The 24,057-nt window shown below is 28.9% G+C and overlaps 1 protein-coding gene across 1 annotated transcript; it reads left to right on the top strand.

Annotated features, from left to right (window-relative positions):
* Window positions 1–18,257: 18,257 nt before the first annotated feature.
* On the top strand, window positions 18,258–20,724 carry LOC113859211 (RING-H2 finger protein ATL47-like). Its single transcript, XM_027492025.1, has one exon. The coding sequence runs from the start codon at window positions 18,370–18,372 to the stop codon at window positions 19,501–19,503; it is 1,134 nt and encodes a 377-aa protein (XP_027347826.1). The 5' UTR covers window positions 18,258–18,369; the 3' UTR covers window positions 19,504–20,724.
* The last annotated feature ends 3,333 nt before the right edge of the window (window positions 20,725–24,057 follow it).

Raw genomic sequence — 24,057 nt, 5'->3', positions numbered from 1 at the left:
AATGACATTAAATTTATTAACAATGTAAATATTTTTTCAAATATATTCTTAAATAAAAATGTTAACTTTTTTTAGGATTGTGTTTAAGCAACAAAAAATAGTAAAATTTTATTTTTAAAAAATATTAATTATACTATTATAACTTTAATACAATGAATGTGTTCCTTCTCAGTAAAAATTTACCATTTTCAAACACTGCAAGAACTAAGATTCACAAAATCTTTCTTAGAATTATTGCTACACGTAACAAACTTTTTTTACACATAATAACCAATTACGTTGTCTTGTCTAAGGGTAATTTTATAAGAAAAAACAATACAAGCAGCCACTCATGAGAGATATCATAAAAAGGACTCAAAACATTTTAAAAGTCTTATATTTAATACCAGAATTAATACATTGTATTAATAAGTAATTTTGTTAAAGTAAAAAATTGATATGTATTATTATTGATTTATCATATTGGATAATAGCTTAATTTAATAATATTTATATTAATAATTTAATTTTTATTAGATAAGATTTTTACCAATACGGACAAGTAAACTGAAATTTTCTTTCATTATTATAAGGAATTTTGTGCATGTGTGTATATTATTAATTAGAATGGGCACAATCCTTATTATAATTTACTAAAATATAAGTTTTATATATAGACGTCATTGATTGTCTCTAAAATCAATCTCCATCACTAATTGAATGGATGACTAAAATCTTTCCCCTTTCAGCTAGATCATTCATTATTTCATCACGCATTTTATATTATCTGAATCTCTTCATATCAGACAAGTAAATCCAGCTCACAATAATTCAATTCAAGTACTTGCAACACAGCACAATTTGATTAATTAATTTAACCATAGAATTTAGAAGATATTTGTCATCCCTTCTTATGACTACAACTTAGTCCAAGACAGCTTATCAACAATATTCATGAATAAGCAGTGAATATGATCATAACTTATAATTTGCTGCCCAACGAATAGTCATGATCAATGACTTAGCAGCCACATGGACTGTATCTGGGATCTATTATAAAATGCAAACAATTGATTCAACATATAATAAAGGGCCATCAAAATCATCATCCAAATTCCAAATGCATGGATACATATATAGATGCAGCTAGCTAGTTAGCTACTGAAAAGTACTGATGGATCAACATAGGATCACTAGTAGTATAGCACCCATCCATGAATAGGTATAATAATATAAGGCAATCATATTGGGTTTTATTTGAGTTTATTTTTCCCTTATGATATGGTGAAATTGCAGAAGCTAGCACTCAGCTCCTAAAGAGCTTAATAATTTGATTGCCACGAGGGAGACAAGGCCTAGAAGCCCGCAAACACTTGAAAGCCCTCTAAAGAAAACTGACCTAACGTGCCCAAATGGACCACACACCCATGAGCTTGGCCATTCTTCCGCTGAACACGCTGCCAAATCCAGCCTCACTCCATCTCTTCTTTTAGTTTTAGCTACCAAAATACTGCATCACCATTTCACACATAATTCAATCCACCCAACCATATCCATCCACGCCTTCTTTCTATGATTAATATCTGATTATCTGTTTATGTGGCCATGTCTGTCATCCTTAGAATAACTTTAAATTCTTTCACAATTTTCTTTTATTAATTTTCTTATTTATGGAATGTCGAAAATACTATTTTTTATGTTTACTAGAAATAATTTTTTTATTTATTAACACACGATATTCTTACTTTTAAAACATGGAAAAAAATACAAAGAAAGTCTAAATATTTATGATGGAATAATTGATCAATGCACCTTACACGCACTTCGAATAGCTACATTTATGCGGGTGCAGGTAATTTATGCGAAACAAGTCTAATTATGCACAGACAAAAGAAAACCCTGTGACGTTATTAATGATTTTTTGTGCATGAAGAGAGAGTGAGTATAGGAATTGAGTTTACTACAACTGCCTACATAGCTAAAGTTAAGTGATCTCTGCGACAAGCCACGTGAACTCTCCAAATTCCTGGCAACTGTAGTTTACCTGTGTCTCTGTAATGTGCATTAACTCTAGCCCACGAGCGCAATGTATGAGACAGTGTACGATAGGTGATGGATGCTCCACCATTCTACGCTGTGATTCACTGAATTACAATTACTCTTTATACCATATCGTGAAAGAGTACTAGAGTAGGTACGTCTTCTGTTTTACATGTGCTATTTAAATTGTTTTTTTTTTCCTATTTAGGATTAATTTAAAAACGAATTAAAACATCTTCTCCTCTAATATATTTTGGACAGGAGATAAGAAATGATACTTTTTTATTTTTATTTTTAAATAAATATCATCTCAATCAACAGAGTATTGTTTTAAATAATACATCTTTAATTTATCATTTGTTTTTTATAATAAATACTAAAAAAATATTTCATTTTATTTTTTTACCAAAGGTAGTAAATATTATTTCAATCAATAAAGATATTTGTTTTGACGTTACTAAGAGTTTATTAAATTTAAATTTTAAAAATTTAAATTAATAATTAGGATTAAAGGATGATACATGATGCAGTCAATATTAATACTAACTAAAATTGCGTTATGTGGTAAAAAAAATTTCTGTTCATTTTTTTTTCTCTGTCATTTTTGTTAGAAAGAAAACCAGAAAAATAAAAGATACAACAACTACATGTCAAAAATAAGATTTTTATTATTAAAAAAATTAATATATCTCAACATCATCAAATGTCTCTCAAATTCATAAGATTTAGTTCATACAATATAAAAAGAAGAGTATTTAATTTATTTTTTTTTATCTAACTCAATTCACAGACTAAATTATGACAACGACTGTTTTCTAAATTATAAATAAAGACAAAGGCTAATAATAGGGAGTGAAAGAGAGAAGTTTTTTTATTTTTTATTTTACAAGTATAAAAGATAAAGAAGAAGAACAAAAGAAAAGAAAAAAGGAATGAGATTGTGTCACATAACATCCTCTATTCCTAGTGGTTGATTTAAATTTTAAATTTAATTAAGCATTATTAGGATTTGATACATATAAAAAAAATTGTATCAACATTAATTAAGATGATATTCATTTATGAAAAAAATAAATATTATTTATAACAGAAACTATTTTCATATCACATGTCAAAGATAATTCTAGTAAGAAAATATGTTTCCAAATACATATTTTGGTGATTTGTTTAAGTTAACTCTAAACAGGTAAAAAAAACTACTTAAATTTGCACATCTTCATGTGTGGACAAGTGTCATCATCAACCATCACATGCCGCTGGTATTGGCATGGGTTTCGTTCACCCTGGGAAGTGGGAACTTTGTTACTACTCTTTAATCGGGAACCACTTTACATAGGTAGCTAGCTAGCTAGGGGAGTCTGGCTAAGTATATATTGTAGCATATGATGTTATTTGATTTTTTAAAAATTATTTATTACTTTAAATTTTAATGAAATATTAAGTTTTATAATAATATCTTTATTTATTATAAATAATTTTTGTCAATTAACTAGTACAATAACTATTATTATTCCATAAATAATTCTTATTTCTGGACTCTTTTATAAACATCTTTTAAAGATTTTTGTTAATCTTTAATGTAAGATATTCTTTTACAAAGTTTTAAAAATTATTATTATTATTTTACATATTTTTCCATTGTTATTGAACTTTTTAATCTTTTAACAATAAATATAATAATAAAATTTATTTTTAAATAGGGAAAATTTTGAAATGTTGTAACTGGATTTTTAAAATTTAATATATTAACTATTTTAAACTTTTTCTTATCTGTGTGATTTATTTGAAATGATCTTACAAAAAGAATTAGAGAAAGTATCAACTAGTTATTATAATAATTTTAACACTTTTAATAAAGATATTTTAATAATTAATTAAAAATTTTAAGATATGTAGATTAATACTAAATGATACCTTATATAAGAAGAAGAAACCATGTTTTTTTAAAAATAGAATGAGTATAATAAAGTGTATAGTGCTTCTGTTTATTTTGTCTTAATGCAAGTATGATTGGTTAAACAGTTTCATCTTTTTCAACAATTTTCTGTTAAATTAAAATTTATTTAAAAATTTGGTAGTAAAATTTACTAAAATAAACTTAAAAATAATTTAAAAAATTATAAATGGCTTGTATAAAAATAAATAATTTCTTCCAAATATTGTTTTAAGCTTTTATATCCATAGTATCTATAATGTGTAGTTCATATAGCTAGGGCATGGTACTTCCTATGCACATGCACTGGTGTAGACGAAGTACTTCATTATATAGATGTAGTGTGAACTTTTAATTAAGACATTAAAATTATTTTATGGATAACAAAAGCAAAAACTTATAATCAAAAGTGAATGTGTGTGTATTACTTTTAAGGTACATCAATTAGATCAGTGCAAATAACTACGTAAAATTTTATTAGTTAACATAATATATAAATGATAAAAGTTTTTAAATATAAATGGTTAGTTTCTTTAGAAAACTATTTTTGGAATTTTTGTGGATTATGATTAAGTTTGATCCTCTTTCACACTAAACTAAAAATAATAATTACACTGGTAAAGTTAATAGAATTTTCACATGAAAATATTATTAAAAACCTTAATATGTAAATCATGGTCAGTAAATAAAGTAAAAATCAGTTTAAGTTTAAATAAAAAAAATGAATTTAAGTTAAGCTTTAATCATAAGGTTTGAGCTTAACCTAATTTTTAAAATAAAAGTTTGAACTGAATTTATATATTTGATATATATTTTTTAAAGATCTAACCTAACCTTTTTAAAAACTCAACATGAACTTCATTTAAAAGTTTAGTTTATAATAACTTCTTTTGAATATATTTACGAATCTATCTGTAAATAAGTTTGACCATAACTTATACAAATTAATTGGGCTTAAAAGTTTAAATAAATTAACAAACTATATAATTTCAAAACATTGTGGAAAATTTTAAAGTAGTAGTAAGTAGTAGTAATAATAATAATGATGATGATAATAATAATAATAAACATTTATATGTATTTAAATATATTATCTATTAAACTTAAAAGACTGTTTAATAATCTAAAACTATTTTTAAGTAAATAAATCTATAAAAAAAATTAATCCTAACTTATCTAATAAATAGGCCAGTGTAGCCTATCTTAAGCCTAATATAAATCGAATCATAAACTCCTCAGAAGCGATTTGACATATTCCTACATCTAATGCTCACAAAACATTGTAAATGGTTAGAGCTAAATAACTACAAATTGTCTAGTCATTCATAAATTGTGTTTTATTTCTGCAATCTGTTCAATTTGATTTTGGCCTGTGTTCTTATGTTTACGTATTTCTTTTATTGTGAACTTAAGTTTCTGTATTAGGATGTAGTTCTGATTGAAATTATGTGGAAATGTCATGCATTCATATTTCTATGCTTTAAATTACATTTATATTTAATACAGGATTTATACAAAGTTTTCAATTAGTCAAATTAATTACTCCTTCCATTGCTACTCTGCCAATATCACAATCGTTAATGATTCTTTAATCTAATGAATTGCTCAAAGGTTATGAAATAAAAGATTTTGAGAAAAGTATATATGCAAAAATTGGATTTAAATAATGATTTCAATTTTTTCTCGGTACAAAGTTCAGGGTGTCAGAAAGCTTGATTTTTCTATGTTAAAGTTAAGATAATTACAAATTTCAATAATAATAATAATAATAATTGAAGCTCATATCCCCTATTAATAAGGAATTTCTGAATTCAAAGTCAAGTTATATAATTATCATAACTAAAAGACAAATGAGGTGAACCAACCCTTGTTCTAGCAATTTATATCCTGCTTAAAAGTATTGGTGCTTTCTTTTTCTTTTTCGTTTTTTATCACAAACACCTTACTTGTCAATTCCTAGTAACTAAAGAAAATTATAATACAACAACATACTGTTTGCATAATGCCATTCACCACAACACCATTATTATAAAAGAAATTATCTTTCAACAAGTAAAATTGATTATATAAACCAAAATTATTTAAAAAGGGGTAAATGAATAAATAAAAATAGAGGAAACAGACAGTGTGCTTCGGTTGAATTAATATTTTCTTGTCAAGAACTTATTCAAGATAAATTAGGTTTGATAATTTTAGCACTGATTAAAACCAAAGTTAACTAAACCTACCTACTCATTTGATAAGTAATACTTATATCTGAATTGTAAAGTTTTTGGCACACCTTTAAAAATTATGACTAATAATTATCTCGTTTTTCTTGTTTACTTAATTTAATTAAAATAATAGGGTACAAGTATATCTTAATTTTATAGCATTAAAAGAGACAAGATTTGGGAACATTCCCGTTCCTTGAAGGCTGTTTTTTTTTATATATAATTACTGTATTTTAGTGATACATTTGATTAAAATTTTAGCAATTTTTTAACATGTGCAACATTGCACAAGATAAACTTCAATAATTACACTACTTAATCAATAAAAATAAATAAAAAATAATTTAAAAAGATATATAATAAAATAATTAATAGAGATTAGTTAAGTGGTATATTTATTAAAGATTATCCTCTACAAAATTGCATAGGTTAGAAAATCCCTTTTATTATTATCTGTCTCTTTCTTTACGGATAACTTCTCGATTTTCAGTTTTGATGAAAATAATAATTTCGACCTAATCAATTCCAAATATTAGAGTAATGCAAGTTTGAAAAAATAAGCTTAATAGCTCCTCTTTGGACAACATGCTAGAGTGTTTGTATACCTAATTTGTTGGTTATCCAAAAAGGAAAAGGGAATAATAAATGGAAACTGCAGGGCCTAATTAATCATATTAAATATTATTTACATTATTGCAAAAGTAGTGTAGCTAAAGCTTGTTCATAATTATGAAGCCAGGCTAGCTGGTTTGGTCCCACTTCAATTGATCAATTCCAGAGGCGTAGCAGCAGAGGCAACAGAATCAAATTTGGTCTTTCAGAAATAAGAAAAAAGTTAAAATAATAACGAGGTCTCGTAACATTTAAGAATTGTACCCAGAATAATATTAAAACAAAGGAATAATAATAATAATAATACACATTTCTCTAAGATTCAATTGTACAAGCATGACATTCGCTGGCAAAAATCATGCCAATTCCCTCACTTCTTAATATTATAATCTAACTTACATCCACATTTGATTTCATCATAACCCACAAGCTAGCAATGATAAAAATGGAGAGAGAGAGAGAGAGAGAGAGAGAGAGAGAGAGCTCAATGATACAACACATACTCAATTGGGAAAAAGATTATCCTAATTTGCTACATTCTTTAATCAATAACATTTTAAATATTTATTTTAAAATAACTTAATATACTAATGACGAACTATCCGATTTAGCCAGCCAACACATGATGGTATTCAATTATATTTAATTATGGTTAATTTAAAGTTTAACCACTAGGGGTTCTCTAACAACACAAAATAAATGAAGAAAATGTTGGTTAGAGATATTAAATACAAGAAACATCTCTTTAAATTAAATAAAATATGTGAAAAACGATCGAAACAGTACTATATTGAATTAAATAATGAAAATTTATATAACTATATAATTGAAGGGTATACACTATTACCCAACAAAAAATTATACAATGATCAAAACTTTTCCCAATTTGTTTGAGTGGACCATGACCTGAAGATTTTGATTACATCATCAATGGATTTTAAAATTCGGATTTTCTTTTGCTGTTTCAATGTTTCTCTCGATCGCTGATAAAATATTACCAATTAAGAAAAAAAAAGTAAGTAGATCTATCTTTATGTTTTTTCTTAACAAAATGGTTTTTAAAAGGCATATTAAACATAAACTAATTTTAGCATACTTTTTTAATTTATGAAACTAAAACTTTAGTCCTTGATTAAAGAAAAATAAATTCTTTATCAATAAAATCAACATACGTTGCTTATTTATTGTAATTAATGGATGTTTCTTAATTTAAAAAAATATATTTTATTTTTGAATAAATAATAATAAAAAAGAAATTGATGCATGATGATGAATGATAGTGGTGGGTGCAAGCAAGGCTTTGTGTTGAACTCTTCTGGAATCTGTTTGGACCTCACCTCGACACAGGAAGGAACAAGGCCATGTGAGGCCGCACGTGGGAAGCCGAATTTCACGCGTGGGGTCCAACGAAGGACGATTTGTGAGCCGCACGATGAGGTGAGTCAGATTTGGAATTACGATGGAGCATGACGCAACCGATCAAATCCCGTGACAGGAGCCAACAACTGTCGCGATTCGAGGATTACTAGGACACGCGTACGCAACGCAAGCCGTTCATACACCTGGCTCAAGCCACCCAATCAGAGAGCGCTCTCAGACAGACACGTGCGTGGGCCGCTACACGCCAAACATGGGCCGGCCCCACCAGCCCATATCATGCCCAACTGAAACCGGGTGTGCTAGCTAGCAAGCAGGCACATATGCATAGGTATAGTAATTGGTAAAATTTCTGTAGCATTGTTTTATCTCTGTACGTAATAATTCTAGTACAAAATTTCAGGTATTCAAATACTTATTATATTATTATTTTATATATTAACTATAAAACATAGTAAATAAAAAAGTAACATAATAAATAAATTAATTATAAAATATAACATTTATGGAGTTTTTGCAATCAATAAAATATTTCAATAAATGAATTACAAATAATTAATTTAAGACATTATTTTTTTTAAATTCTCATTAAGTTTACTAGTAAATGTTATTTTTAATCAACTAATAACGAATGATTAATTTAAATAATGTATTTTCAATTTTCTTAAATTTGAATATTGTATGTATATATGTATATATTGAACATTGAATAAATTGATCCCATTATATTATAATATTATCTATTCAAGTAAAATTGACCATGGAGGATATACGACGGTTTAGACCTATGTCATCCCCAATCAGATAACATGATCGTTTTTGTTTTGTTCTGCGCTGCCTCAACAAACAAACAAAATCGGCTCGGCTCGGCTCTCATGGCCCGTTTCTTCAACTTTGCCTTTTTCTCCGTTCATTTATAGCCCTCATTCCTCATTCCTCATTCCATGCCATCTCTTCAACTGCTATCATCATCTTCATCTTTCTTAATTTCCCCCTCTTCTCATTGAAGCGTAGACATTGGTGTATTATTATTATCATTATTTCATTCTCTTTGCGTTTTGAGATATAAAATTGTACTAAATGGGATGCAAAGACATGGCGAAGGTGAAACCAGAGAGAAGGAGAAAGAGAGGGAAGAGGGAAGAGGGTGTGGAGAGGAAGATGAAGAAATTGCAAAGGCTTGTTCCGGGTGGCGCCGGAATGAAGCCGGACCAGCTTTTCCTCAAGACGGCGAAGCACATCTTGCAATTGAGGTTGCAACTCAATATATTGCAAGCTCTTACCAAGATTTTCAACGCCTGATTTAATTAGTTACCTAGTATTGTAGCACTCTTATATCAAGTTGTATGATTAATTGTTGCTATATGTATCTATATATATTTATATCAATATTATCTACAGTTCCTTTCTATGTTTTGTAATGGTTTTAAAGTTAAGGCATACAAGCACGCAAAAGCTAGCCCAACATCACCCATGCGAATTCACTTTCTAAGATGACCCACAACCGCCATTCCTCGGTCCAAGCTTGCTAAGGTAACGTGAAACTTCATTCACCGGCAGAATCAAATGCATTCAAAACACACTTTCGAATGCGTGCGTGAGGCATTACCAGAACTTGTCCTCTTTTTATTTAGTTGTTTTACTTCCCTTTCTCTCTCTTTATGGTCCAAATTGTTTTCTTGTGTGTGATTTTTTCGTTTTGGTCAAAACTTTGTGGTTGTAAGTAGGTTAGGTTTTACCTTGTCGAGGTAATGACCTTCGGGCTTGATGGGCTGATTTACTTTTCTTTTCCTTTCCGACGTCTAAAAAAACAGTAAAAAAGAGAATTGAGTATTGTCCTTAAATTGAAAATTCGGCATAAAAGTTGAGTAAAACCTGATTGGTTGTTTGTGATTTATTTCTTGTTATTTTAGATTAGGGGTTTTTTAATTAATTAGTCTCCATTTATTAATTGATGTTAAAAAATATAAAAAATAAATAAATTATACACACATGCTTACATATATATGACCATTTTGATTTTCAAACTATAACTGAGCTTACAATAAAAATGTTTAACAACTCTAGGTTTGAAGAATCAGGTTTTTTTTTTTTTCTTTTGAAAGATTTCGTTATTGATGATGAAAACTAGTCATACCACGCTTTCTGTCACCGATAGATTTTCAATTACTAAATGCTTTTCTTAACTCCAACCTTCAACCTTCTTAATTTTTCATGCTGCTGTATGTTGCTGCATTAGACTACAATATAACCATGATACAAATTGTATACCGCGTTTAAACATCTAAGATTTAATTTGGCTATATATGTACGCAATGTAGCATTTCCTTTTGAATTTTGTCATACCTGCAAATATAGTGCTTGGTATTGTTTCTCTTTACTGCAACATTCTGCTATTTATTAACTGTTTTTTTTTTTTTTTTTGTTTCGTTTTGTAGTGAATACATCATATATATCCATCATAAAGTATACATTTCATCATATGTTTTCATGTATACAATAATATAGTTCATCAATCATTAAGTATTAGTTAATCAAAATAGAAGAGCAAATTAATTAACAAGGGGTGAGGGAATGCTCCAAGTTGAAAAGGCTAATTAAAGTAGCGAGGACATGAGGGAGAAAGACCAAAGGATTATTGACCAAGCTAGTTTTAATATGCTTAATACCAGGCAATAAACAAAACACTATGACCCACCTTATTGGGCTATACTCTAGAGAGAGTATATTTACCCACCAATTCCTAAGAAAAAGAAAAAATAAAAATAAAAATAAAAATAAAAATCGATCTAACAATAGGGTTTGCTCCACCCTTTTTTTCTACCGCTTTATTTGTGTTTTCAGCTAGTAGTAGTACACTAACATTTTGCCGTTAGCCAAAAAAATACTTCATTAGTTTAGTAGATGAGTAGCGTAGGGCGCTCCTCTCTAAAGCTAGCCCTTCTATTGTTAACGAAACCCTACTTTTATGTTGTAGTAAGTAGTGTAAGAGAATTGATTATATAAAAACATAGATGTATATGATCGTGTGTAACACGTGCGGTACCAAATATTCCTATCCAAGAAAAAAAAATCACAATCGAGTTGGCATTAATCACTTATAAAACAGTGAATAAACTAACAATACGGCAGAGTTAGAACTTTATAATAAAATAACGAATTAGGTGAGAATACATAGTAGCATTTTTACTCCCTTTCATTTCTCATGATTTTCCTCTAATAAAAAATAGTAATTAAGAGATCAAATAAGTTTATTCTGCTGCTCCAATATCTTCCAAATTAGAGAGAGAGATCTGAAATAAAGTAAAATCGTTATTTTATATTAACTAAGAGGTATATGATGTCTGAAATTTATCTAATAAGATTCGTAATGGTGAAGAAACTAGATTGGAAATACCTAATGATGAATAGGCTCTAAGATCGAAACACAGACTACTTTATCTTGAGATACTGTAGCCATATTTACACCATTTAAAGAGTATATGGAATAAAGGTTTGCTCGTTTTTTGCCGTAAATTCGAAAGGACACGCAGCTAAGGGTGCAAAAGCAACGTGTATTCTAGCAAGCATACAAGGGTCGCGAAAACATAAAATTGATGGATGGACACAAGAACAAAGTTTAATTTTAACCACGGCCAACATTTGAAAAGTACAAGGACTCATAAGACCCTCATATTTTGCAGTTCGGCAATGCTAGAATCGATTTAATATTGAGAATCAAAAAAGAAAAAAATTAAAGCCTTAAATTGATTTACAAATCATATCAGCCTTCGATTTTCACGTTTTAAACTCCGTTACGTTAGGTTGACGGAAACCAAACATAGCCTAAATCTAACCATGTACACAAAGTACTGTAGAGTCCGTAATTAAATTGTCAAATTGGCTCAACAAGAAGAGAAACTCTTGTAGCCACAATTGCCATGCCTATATGTACCAAGGAAATTTTTTAGGTAAAGATAGCGTCAATGTAATGTTAATTAGACCAACTAACTTGGAGTCTATGGCCCACCATTAATTAAGGATTTTATTTTATTTGGGTTTAGGAGGCTCTCTCATGCCATCTATATAACTATGAAAGTTATTTTCGTGAAATATTAATTAAAGTTTCCACTCACTTAAATGCTTTTTAAAATTCGAAATTTTAAAGTTATGTAATCCTTCAAAAGCAAAGTTCAAACTTGCTTACTATGTTCGCCTTTATAATCCACTAAGGCTAATTATTACTAGCCATCAATTGTTGTATGCATAGTAAGAATGTTTCCATTTGTAGGTCCAGCACTAGCCTTAACATACCATTCTTAGTTATATATGAAGAAGTATAAGGTTGTTCCTGGTTTTGTGCACTTCCCTTCTTTGCGCTACATTTGTAGAGAAATCCAACCTAAAATTCTATCCTTATCATACACATGCATGCCCCATGTGGTGGTTACATTGCATTGTACATCTCTAATTAATCTACTTCCACAAAATTGCAAAATGTCTCTGTCTTAAAATTTTGGTTGCTTAGACAACAAGGGGAAGAAAACTTATTTGTATTATACCCACTTTGTCAAATCATTGCTCATTGTGGATACTCGTGTTTTACTTGATTTTAATCTTAGATTGGTTAAAATTACGTAGAGCTGGCATTACCTCAAATTTTCAATTATTATGAAAAATTTTCTTTTCCTAGAATTATTGACCGAAAAATGCCATGCACATCATTTAATATAATGAATTTCTTCCGTCTAAACTTTTCCCTTTTTTTTAATCATTTCTAAATTTATAAGCACTAAGTATAATATGCCAGTCATACGAAGCTACGAGAAATCAAATCGAAACACTTCACTGGAAATCATAAACTAAGATTTGGTACCCAATGTAAGCAAACAACACACATGAGCTTTCTTTCCTAACTCGACACCCTATATAACTGCAACACTTGAAACCTTGCATTATTTTGGTCCAATCTCTGTTAATTCATGTGATCATATTAATTATGTGCTTCCATCTTAGACTTCTCTACCAAGTCGGTTCATTTCATGTTCATTCAGACGAAGAGGACTCCAGCTATTAGTTTCGATTTCTCAACTGAAATAATTAATACATGTTTGTATCAAGAATAATATACAATTTCATTGAATTCTTTTGGGCACATGCATAAAAGTTTCTAGAAATTTTCTGTTACCTTTTAATATTACTTACATGAGGAAAACTTTAAATAAATTCCTTATATTTTACTCTCTGAACTTTTGTCTTGACTTCTTGTTTTTCTTCTAAAACGTGCAAAAATCTCTTAATACTTTTCAGACTGTGCGTTTTAAATGGAGACCAACAGGTGTGTGTCACATGTTATGTAAGCACGATTCTTACACAACATTTCTCAACAGTATGGTTTCAAAAATGGGATCGGTAACCAGTTAGATCAATAGTCTGGAATATCCAAAAGATGGATAGAGCATGGAGTAACGTTTCTCTAATTACAAAGAAGCGCCCCTGCTGATTTTATATTTGGGTAGACTTCCTCTTGAAACTAGTGGATCGCAAGAGGCTTATGCTCTAGCTTATTATTTGATAGTTAAAGACTCGTTCTACTAAGTATTATCATATTTTGATAGCTTAACGTCTCATTAAAGTATTATTAGAGTTGTTAAAAAGTCCAACTGAACTCAGTTGTAACTCTAAATCATGTGAGTTAAGGTCAAAAAAATTTATAAGTTAAAAAAAAATCCAATAAATCAAAAGCTTTATAAGTCAAAAAGCTTCAAATGATATGTTTATCAAATGGAAGTGTACAATATAACATTAGTTTCACAGTATGTATTTATTATTTATTTCTTCGATTTTCTAACAATTTGTCATTTTACAAATAGGATGCAAAGAATGCACCTCATCATGGCTATTTAAAAAAAGAATGTTAGTATAGTGTATAATGCCCACCCAAAAAAAAACAGTGGGAATAAAAAGGAAAAATTAAAGGAAAACATATCTTAATCATAAAGTCTAATTGTCAGTCATTCAATTACAAATTTATACAAAAATTACATTATGATATAAGCATTCCAACCTTGTCAATCAATATGGTACGTACATGTTTGTGTAGCTAAATCCAAAGTTAACATGTTGTCCCGAATCCAATAGTCAATCCCTACGGTATATGTTAAGAAATAGAAATGTTAGTTCTATATGGAGTAAGACTAAAATCAAAGGTACTCTAGCAGCATCAAAAAATTACACAACAATAACAATTATAATAATAATACACTTAGAAGTATGGAAAGACACTAGCTCTTAATTCTCTCATTTTGGCAAGGACTTCGCTTTTACTTCAACTCTACCTACAGTTCCTGATATTTTTTTTTCCCTGGCAACCTCACTAGTTACTTCATCACTTTTTCACTTCACTTATCACTTCATTTCTTTTGAACAAGTTTCACGATGCCACTTGTCTATTTTTGCTATTTCATTGTTTTTTCTGTCTGCTTTCAACTCTTATTTCAAAAGCCAATCATGAGTTGAACCTCAGTACAATGTTTGCCTTAACATTGGCTTCGAGACTTACTATTCCTCTCAACTCTTTTCCTACAACCTCTGTCTTTTGCTTCTTACAATCTTTCAGTTGATGATGTGTAACTGTTGAGGATTTTGTTGCCTACTATCTAATTTTGCTCTCCAATTGTCATTGCCACTCCTTTTCTGTTAGATGACTATACACAATTCGTTTGTTTCCTTTGTACACTCAAGACTCATTCTGCTTTTGAATGGCTCATGAGTCTGGAAAGTGGATGAAATAATCTTCTAGATTGAAATGCGACGCAATTATCAATGAAGAAAAGGTATCTCAAATTTATTTTTTATTTTTTGCCCAGGAGTGGCAACAGATTCCTTCTCTAATTTGTGAAGACAATCATAAACTATATGAGCAAGTAATGCTTCTCTATCCACAAATGTAACATGCATCGAACCTTTGTTCAATGGTCTTGTCACTAGTCAAAAAAGCTGACTTCCAGTCATGTCCAATTAGAGAAGAAGAGTACTTCTCCTTCATCCTTTCATACACCAAATGGCTAAGAACAACAGGATTATCCTTACTCGCATGCTCCACTTGGTAGAAAAAGAAACAATTAAAAAAGAAATTAAGGAGTATGAGTGATGACAAAGGAACCTGAATTGTTATTTTTTAAATTAATTTTGTCATTGCAAGTGGTGAAACTCAAATTTTAATTTTAATTTTAAAAGCCAGTTTTGCCATTATTATTGGCGAAACTCTCTGCTGACATGTGTTGACATAAGGGAGTTTTGTCAGTGATAATAGCAAAACTTAATTTTAAAAAAATAAAAATGGGTGATGACATGTTTAAAAACACCCAAGACAAATAAATTCTTTTGAAACAAATTATATTTTAATAAATAATTTATAAAAAATTATACTAAAATAAAAAATGTATACATAATACAGAGATGATGCTATGGCCACTCAAAATGAGACAATATTGTTATCACCACTTCAAATTGCTAGCAAAGTGCCTCAACGTTGAGAGGCATGATATCATCCTACTACTGTGTAGGGTTTAAAAAGGAAGAAGAAAGAAAGAAAAAAATAAAAAACAAAAAATGATAAGAAAAGAAAGATAAAAGGAGGAGGAAGAGGAAGAGGAATAGGAAGAAGTGAGGATAGTGTAGATGAGAAATCTTATAAAGAAGATAAACAAAAAAGTACACGTGATAAAAGAATAATAAAAAAATTAACTTAGCTTTTACCAAAAAATATATATATAAAATACTTATAAAAGTTAAAAAAAATAAAATAAAGTTGGTGAACAAAATGCAAACTTATCTTAAAGTTGGAAGATGAAAATATTTTTTTTTTCATAATTATAATAAAATAATTTTATTAACTTTAAATTATTTTCATTTTATAATTCGCTGTCAAATAATTTTTAAGTTTAGATAAATGTTGGATTTATCAAAATTTATTAAATAATTTACTTTAAAAAATAAAAATATTTTAAAAAATATATTTCAAACAAGTTGTTAGATACTTAGATAAAGTCATTTTTAATTGATTGCGTCGTGCGTTCTGCTCCTCTTAATAGGATTGCTGAAAATTGAATTGAATTATTTTTGAACTGCTAAATTATTATAAAAATAAAAATTAATTAAATAAAAAACTGAAAAATCAAGAACCAAAAAATTCATATATTTAGTTTATATGTAACCAAATTAAACTACACTTAATTAGCAAAAAAATATAATAAAATAAAACTACACTTACCGTTGTTTTATATAAATATGTGGTACGTACTCCTATTTATTTTATACTCCCGTATTCTTCTTTATCGATAAGTTCACTCCTTTGACTAATATGTATATTTTCTCTAACTTTTTTTTACTCTTCAACGAAAAACTCTGATTTTTTGCCTTATTGAGTCATCCTTTAATCTATATTAAAAGTCAAAATTCACATAAGAATAAGTATTAAAAAAAGCAAAATTGAAAATTGGTTTTAAAATAAAAACCATTTTTCATAATTTTAACTAAACCACCAATATCATTTATGATTTAATTTATTCAATTTTGGTATTACAATCAAATCAAAACGAATTACATTTTTTTTTTATGTTCAATATTAAATAACTTTTATGTAAAAATTGAAACAAAGCGACCTGTAAGTATCCTTACCTTCTGGTAACTTAATAATATTTTGGTTGATGAAATAGATATAGCTCTGTATACTTAGGTTCTTACAAAATTAAATTTAAGATTGTATAAAATAAATGTGATTTATTTTATAGAAACTTTATACACGTATATGTTATTTTTCACTTAGTTCTAACTGTGATAAATGTTTTCCGTTTTAAAAAGTAACTATAATTTCATTTTTTTTTTCAAAAGTTATCTAAACCATTTTGCTTCAAAATAATCAGAAATTTAATATCTTTTAGAAAATTTCAACTCGGTAATTTTCTTTGAAAACTGGAGCAAATGAGCTCGTTTGTTACCTTATAAATTACTAATAGTAGTGTTAATCAATAAAAACTATTTATTAATGTGTATGCGCTTCTTTTAATTATTGTTTAGAGGGGAAAATTGTTTCTAAAACTTTCGATAAAATTTTGATTATAAAATATTTTAATTACATAATAACCCAATTCAAATTTTGTTTCTGACTCGTGGGCCTATCCTATAAAAGTTGACCATAATTGGCATTGGGCTTCGTGGGGTGCCCACATAAGACCTAAATTTTTCCTACCACCCATTTTTTATATTCACATTATTTTATATTTTTTCTGTAAAAAATATTCTTATACTGCTTTTGAAACTAGTTTTTAAAATTCATATCATATACTTTCAAAAATAATTTTCAGAATAATATTTAACAATGCTTATGAAATTGTTTTGTAAAATATGTTTAACACTAATTCGGATTGTGTTAAATACATTTTGAAACAGTTATTTTCAAAAGCATGTGACAATAATTTCATAAAATAATGGTAGAAAGATCCATCATTCACAAAAAAATATTTCGGAATTTCTCAAAATATATTTTTAGAATTAAAATTTTGGTATATATGAAATTAATTTTAAAATATGTATTTTAAAAATGAGACACGGGCGCAACACACAGATAAATAGATGATAGATAGATGGAAGAAAAGGAGAGCAAAAATGTAGCCTTTTTGAAGATGTGGACTCAGTGAACTAAAATCTCATTGGGCCCAAATGAAATTTATAGAGTTTGATAAAAGGAGCAAAGAACACGTTACTGTTTGGAATCAAAGATCAACCTTGACTCATAGAGTCATAGTTGCTAAGGGTCCAAACAAAAACGGAAATGAAGTGATTCGGTTTTGTTTACCCTTTCACATGTGATAGAACAGCCAAGAATGGTTCCAACACATTGGTGGGTCAACTGCAAGTCTGCAACCTTAAAATTTCTCAACCATGTTTCCTTTCATGCAACTGCCACACTCATGCTCTTCGAACACCTAAATAAATTTCAGTAAGCTTTTTCCTTTTTAATCTTACTCCTCTTTCATTTCCCCTAGGTGCCTCTGCTTCTTTTTTTCTTTTTTGAGTGCTACGATTAATGTTTCTATTGTTTGTTTTTCACAATGTGTGAATTGGGTTTATCCCAGAAGAGGAAAAGATTATAACTTTGTTGTAGCAAATTCATAGTTGTCAGAGTCTCTTTTGCTTGCAAGCTCAAACACTGATACACCGTGACATTCTGAAATGAATCGGGTTCACTCTCAAATTTGCCATAGCAGTGATGCTATCGCCAACCCCACTATTATTTCCTCATCTTCTTCTTGTTCTTCTTTTTCTGAATCATTACCTTACAGTTCTGATTACAAGAAATTATTAGCCCCTCCTTTAGCTTCTTCATCTGGCAATAGAATAAGCCCTGCAGTTGTTTTCATCATGGTCATTTTAGCTATTGTGTTCTTCATCTGTGGTCTTCTTCACTTCGTTGTTAGATTCCTCATAAAGCACAGGTCCTCTTCATCAATTTCTCAATCCAATAGGTACCCTGACATGTCTGAATCTGATCCTTATCAAAGACAGTTACAACAACTCTTCCATCTTCATGATTCAGGCCTGGATCAGGCTTTCATTGATGCTCTCCCAGTTTTCCTTTACAAGGACATAATAGGTTTGAAAGAGCCATTTGATTGTGCTGTGTGTCTTTGCCAGTTCTCAGAACAAGACATGCTGAGGTTATTGCCCCTTTGCAATCATGCTTTTCACATTGATTGCATAGACACATGGTTGCTGTCAAATTCAACTTGTCCTCTTTGTAGAGGGAGTCTTTATGAGCCAGGCTTTGCCTTCGAAAACCCAGTTTTTGAATTTGAGGGTCTAAGGGAAGAAGATGTGGTTTCAGGCAGTGTTGTTGGTGAGACTGCTTTCATTAACAAACATGCAGAAAATCACATAATGAATGGGAAAAGGGTGTTTTCTGTTAGGCTTGGCAAGTTTAGAAGCTCAAATAATGGAGAGGAAATGGAAAGAAGTGGTGGAGAGAGCAGTACTAGTAACATGGATGTTAGGAGATGCTATTCAATGGGGTCATTCCAGTATGTGGTAGCTGATTCAGATTTGCAAGTGGCTTTGTGTGCCAATAGAGGTGCTAGTGGCAGTATGAGAAAATTGACAGGAAGATTAGCCCATTATGGGAATTCTTCCACTGATGGAGATGTTGAGGGGAAAAAAATCAACATTGCGAGGAAAGGTGAAAGCTTTTCTGTTTCCAAGATCTGGCTATGGTCTAGGAAGGACAAGGTGTCAGGTTCACCAGGAAACCATTTGGTTAATCCTAATGTCACTGCAACTTTGCCATGGATGAATAGAGATCAAGGTACATGAAGAATCTCAGTGTTTGTATTTTGGACTATTTTCTTATTTTCAACAGTCTTCATTAGAACTCTACCTTTCTTTTTTCATACTTTGATTTTACTTTTTTTTTAATTGATAATACTTGTAAATTATGGCATAAACATTCAATCAAGAAAAGTCGTTTAAATAAGAATTATTCTTGAGTATGTGGAAGGAAAAGCATTTCTTTTGTACAGAATCCTATTTCTGGACTGTGGTGTAATATGTACCCTTAACTAGTAATTTCCTATAAAGATGATCAGAGTCAAGCATCTGTTTTACTCATGAAGTTTTTGGAAATTTATAGTTGGAAGAGGTTATGGGGAAAATAAAAAGGCTGAGAGAGAGAAAGATGTACTAATAAATAGCAAAACTCACAATGGCACCAGATGATTTCAAACATAATTTTTGAATGTGGACCCTGGATGCCATGTGGTGTTTTATTTGTGACAAAAGTGGTCTTTATTATCAATTTCGTGCAATGAGTAGGAAGATTAAAGTGAAGTCAAATTAGGAGTTGCTTTTTGGATGCCTTGGTTTTCTCTGGAGGCTTACTTTAATTAAATCTTTGGGTTAAAAAAGAAACAACAAATAATTTCATTCCTTCTCTCTCTGTTGAAGCTGGACTAAGGATGGGTTTAGCATTTGATTACCAAGATGACGTGATGGATGAAATGAAAGGTGAACAAATTTCCTCATCAGGACTTAAGACATGATTAGACTTTTCCTGTTAGTGCTCCAAATCTAATTATTCCACATTTGTCTCTTGAAATTTTGGCTATTGGTATCATACTAAAAAAAACTTCATAAAAAAATATATTTTTATGAAAGGGGTTACTAGGATTATGTTTTCAATTTTATCGTAGTGGTTGCTAAACGTGTAACTTATGTCAAATTACGTTCTTCAAGAGAAACCACAAACTAGTTAGAAAAAATCTCTATGTAAAAGAATTGTGCAAACACAACATAACAGAACCACGGATTTGATTTGGCTCTGCATGCTGTTTGATACTACATCGTCTCGTATCAAGTACACGTGGCACAATTAAACGATATATTTGGTGAGCACACGATGAAAATAGCATGCATATATGTGAAGAGTGTGTGTAAGTAGTCATTTTAAAACAGTTCTGCCACTGTCATAATATTATTAAACTAGTTTTCTATTAATTAAATTTGATTATTCGAATAATATTTCTAAGAAGAAATGTTTTTCTGTGACATTATATTTGTTGAATTGTCGTGTGAACTATACTACAAAATTGCATTGATTATCTTGACAGGATTCATGTTGATGGCATCTTACGTCATTTACTTTTTACGCAATAATTAATCTATTATTAATTTATTATAACCAATATATTAATGTTTAATAAAAGCTCAAATAAAAAAAATTTAAATTCAACCGAAATAATATATTATATAGCATAACAAGACAAACAACATCCTATAATAGAAGAATCTGACGTGTGATGCAACAGAATAATATTTCTCAATAATTTCACTAGATTTCTTGTATAGTTTAAAATCCTTTATTGTAGCCTTTGGTAATATTTTATTAATACTATTATTGCTAATGCATAAAATTAGGTAATATGATAATACTTCGTCTACTACATCTTAATGTGTTTTGTAAGAATGGAATCTATTGCTATTTTAAAAATTGAGTCAGCATACACTGGGTGTTAATTTAGGCATTTACAGTATTTTTTTTTTTTTTATATAGAATATGAGATCAATTAATTTCACTGTTGATTTAAATTTGTTTATCAAATAAATTGATTTTATAAAAATTTATATAAAAAGAAGATAATTATGTCTCTTGTTATATTATTTTATTTTAATATATAATATATTTTTAAAATATAAATAAATATTTTATCAATCTTGTACTGCATGTGAAGTTATTAAGTTACGTAAGTATTTAAGTTTCACGTTGATGAATCCTAACTTTTTTGAAAATATGCATTATTACTTTTTATTTAACAATTTTTATTAAATTATTATTGTTAATTCAATTAATCAATAAAAATTTTATATATAAAATATTTAAAGAAAAGTGTCCATAAATATTTTAAAATAATAATAAACCTAACTCAAATTCAAATGTACATTTGAGTTGACATAAACTTTTTTTTTTTCATAACTTATGCAAGATTTTTAATAAATAACCAAACATATTCTAAGTGTTAAGGCTTGTTCGTGAAAGAGAAACAAAAGAATACATGTGTTAAGAAGAAAAACAAAAGAAGCTTATAACAAACCAAAAAAGGGTTAACAGGAATAGATATAGAAATGCTTCGTGTTTTCAGACAAAACCCTATCTTGTTATCTTGCAATTGATGTCAACTCCTTAGACCAAGAAAAGCCACCAAATTAATTAGGCCTATGATGGGCCCACTAAGAAAATAGAAAGGTTTTGTAGGATGTTAATCACATCTATTAGCTCGTCACCACAGAAGAACATATCCACGTGGTCTAAATAAAAAAAATAAATTTATATGTAATAATTTTTAGAAATATATAAATTTAATATATTTATTATCTTAAATGTTATAATTTTTATTGTGTATATTAAGAATATTCAATACATGTTAAAATAATTCAAAAATAATATATTAAGAATTTTTCAAAAAATATTCCTTTCATTTTATTATTTGAAGTTTAAAGTTTTTTTATAAGAATTAAGAAAATAATTAATAATTTAAATGTTATAAAAATTTATTTCATAATTTTCTATAATGCTCTTTTTTAATTACACTACTTGTTTTTATTTATTTTATCTATACAGAAAGAAAATTATAATTTTATTTATTTATAAGTATAAGATGATATTCATTGTTATTTTTTATTAGTATTCTTTTTTTCATATAAAATTAATAAGAAAACACGATTTTGTTTATAATTTATTAAATTATTTTTATTTAAAATAATTAAAATTTTGTATTTTAAATACAAAAAGTACGTTTAAAATTAAAATATTATTGGTTAAATGATGATAATTTTTTTATGTTTTATTTTTTTTCTAATAAACGCAGCTTAAAAACTTAAAGATAAAAGGAAACCTAACACATTAGTACGAAGGATGAGACTCCAATAGCATCCATCTTCAAAAAAAGAATTAAAGAGGGAAAGGCTTCATTAAAGCAGAAAAAAAGGATAAATTAGCTCCTAACCCACACTTTGCGAGTCAATCCGTATTCTAATTGGCTTCTCTAAGGACACTAAATCTAATAAACTTTACATTATATAACAATTTCTTAATTTTAGCTTTATACCTAAATAAGATTGATATTTTTGGAAATTACAATTTGAAGAACCAAAAAAAATTTCCCAGAGAAGAATAAGGATCCAAAGAGTTGAAGCACTTGTTATCCTAAATAAGGCCACACAACTAGAAGCACCATGAGATTGGGAAGTAGATCTATCAACATAAAGCTTGAGTTGGCATCCAACGGAGGATGTCATTTAATGTTGCTCTGGACCTCCAACAAGTCAGACATAACCTTTTGGTGAGACCTGCCACAAAATTGGAAATTATCAAACATACAAAATAATCAAACCAATGCAATGCAGAATCCCTTAGGTTAAATGCAAATATTAGCCTCTCTTGGCTATCCATGTGGAAGCACAAAAACTAGAACATGTCAAAAGTTCAAACAGAAAGAAAGCTACTCCTAGCCTAATTAAAAGCCCTTTGAATTTTGAATAAGTTTTCCAATGACATATAATTTGCTTGATTTGGATCTAAATTGAATGAGGTATGTCCATTTAAGTGAAGGAGGGTCTTGTTATTTAGCAGCAACTCGCTTCTAACTTTAAGCCTAATTTTGAACCTAAATTTGATCGAATTAGCCAACAAGCATTTCATAAGAAAGTGTAGATCTCTATCTTAGTTTTTTAGAGCCACCAAGATTGATCAAATCCAATATCTAGAACTTCATATATTGCTCGAATAAGGAGAAAAGGTCAAGATGTAGAAAATTATGAGAATTAAACAAGAAATTCATATAATTCTATTAAAGGCTCAACATCTCAAAACCTTATTTAAATCATGAAATTAAGTTCAATTAACATCCAAGGAGACTTATTATACATTACCAACAATTGCTTGAAAAATAATTGATCAAATTCTCCCACATTTAAGACTTTGCACTCCAAGAAAAATCATAAAATTAAACTATAGGTGATAAATTCATATTTTACCATGTTTTTAGCATAGTTTTTGGTTATTAATTAGGAAAATAGTTCTAAAATAAACTTGAAAAGATCACAAAAATTAAATAATTAGTATAAATTGTTGTTTTGTTGAAATATCAAAAATTGTTTAGATTTTTTGTAGGAGTTCATGCAAAAGATAGAAAGTTGTTGAAAGTGCTTAAAGAAAGGATTAAAAGCTGAAATTAAAGAAGAAAAGTCAAAGAATCAAGCTTGAAAAAATCCTAAGAGCTGGGCGTTACAACTTCAAGTGATTGGCGTTTGAACGTGGAAAGAACAAAATATAGCACTGGGTCTGCGTGGCCACTCTGAGTGATGCGCGTTAAC

The sequence above is a fragment of the Abrus precatorius genome, unplaced genomic scaffold (genome assembly GCF_003935025.1).
Source record: "Abrus precatorius isolate BTA unplaced genomic scaffold, Abrus_2018 Scaffold2, whole genome shotgun sequence".
NCBI classification, from domain to species: Eukaryota; Viridiplantae; Streptophyta; class Magnoliopsida; order Fabales; family Fabaceae; genus Abrus; species Abrus precatorius.
The sequence above is the reverse complement of the archived record's forward strand: the minus strand, read 5'-3'. Positions and strand labels throughout refer to the sequence as shown.

Bases quoted from the DNA above. Each gene is read 5' to 3' on its own strand.
- LOC113859211 (XM_027492025.1), top strand. From the start codon at position 18,370: ATGAATCGGGTTCACTCTCAAATTTGCCATAGCAGTGATGCTATCGCC.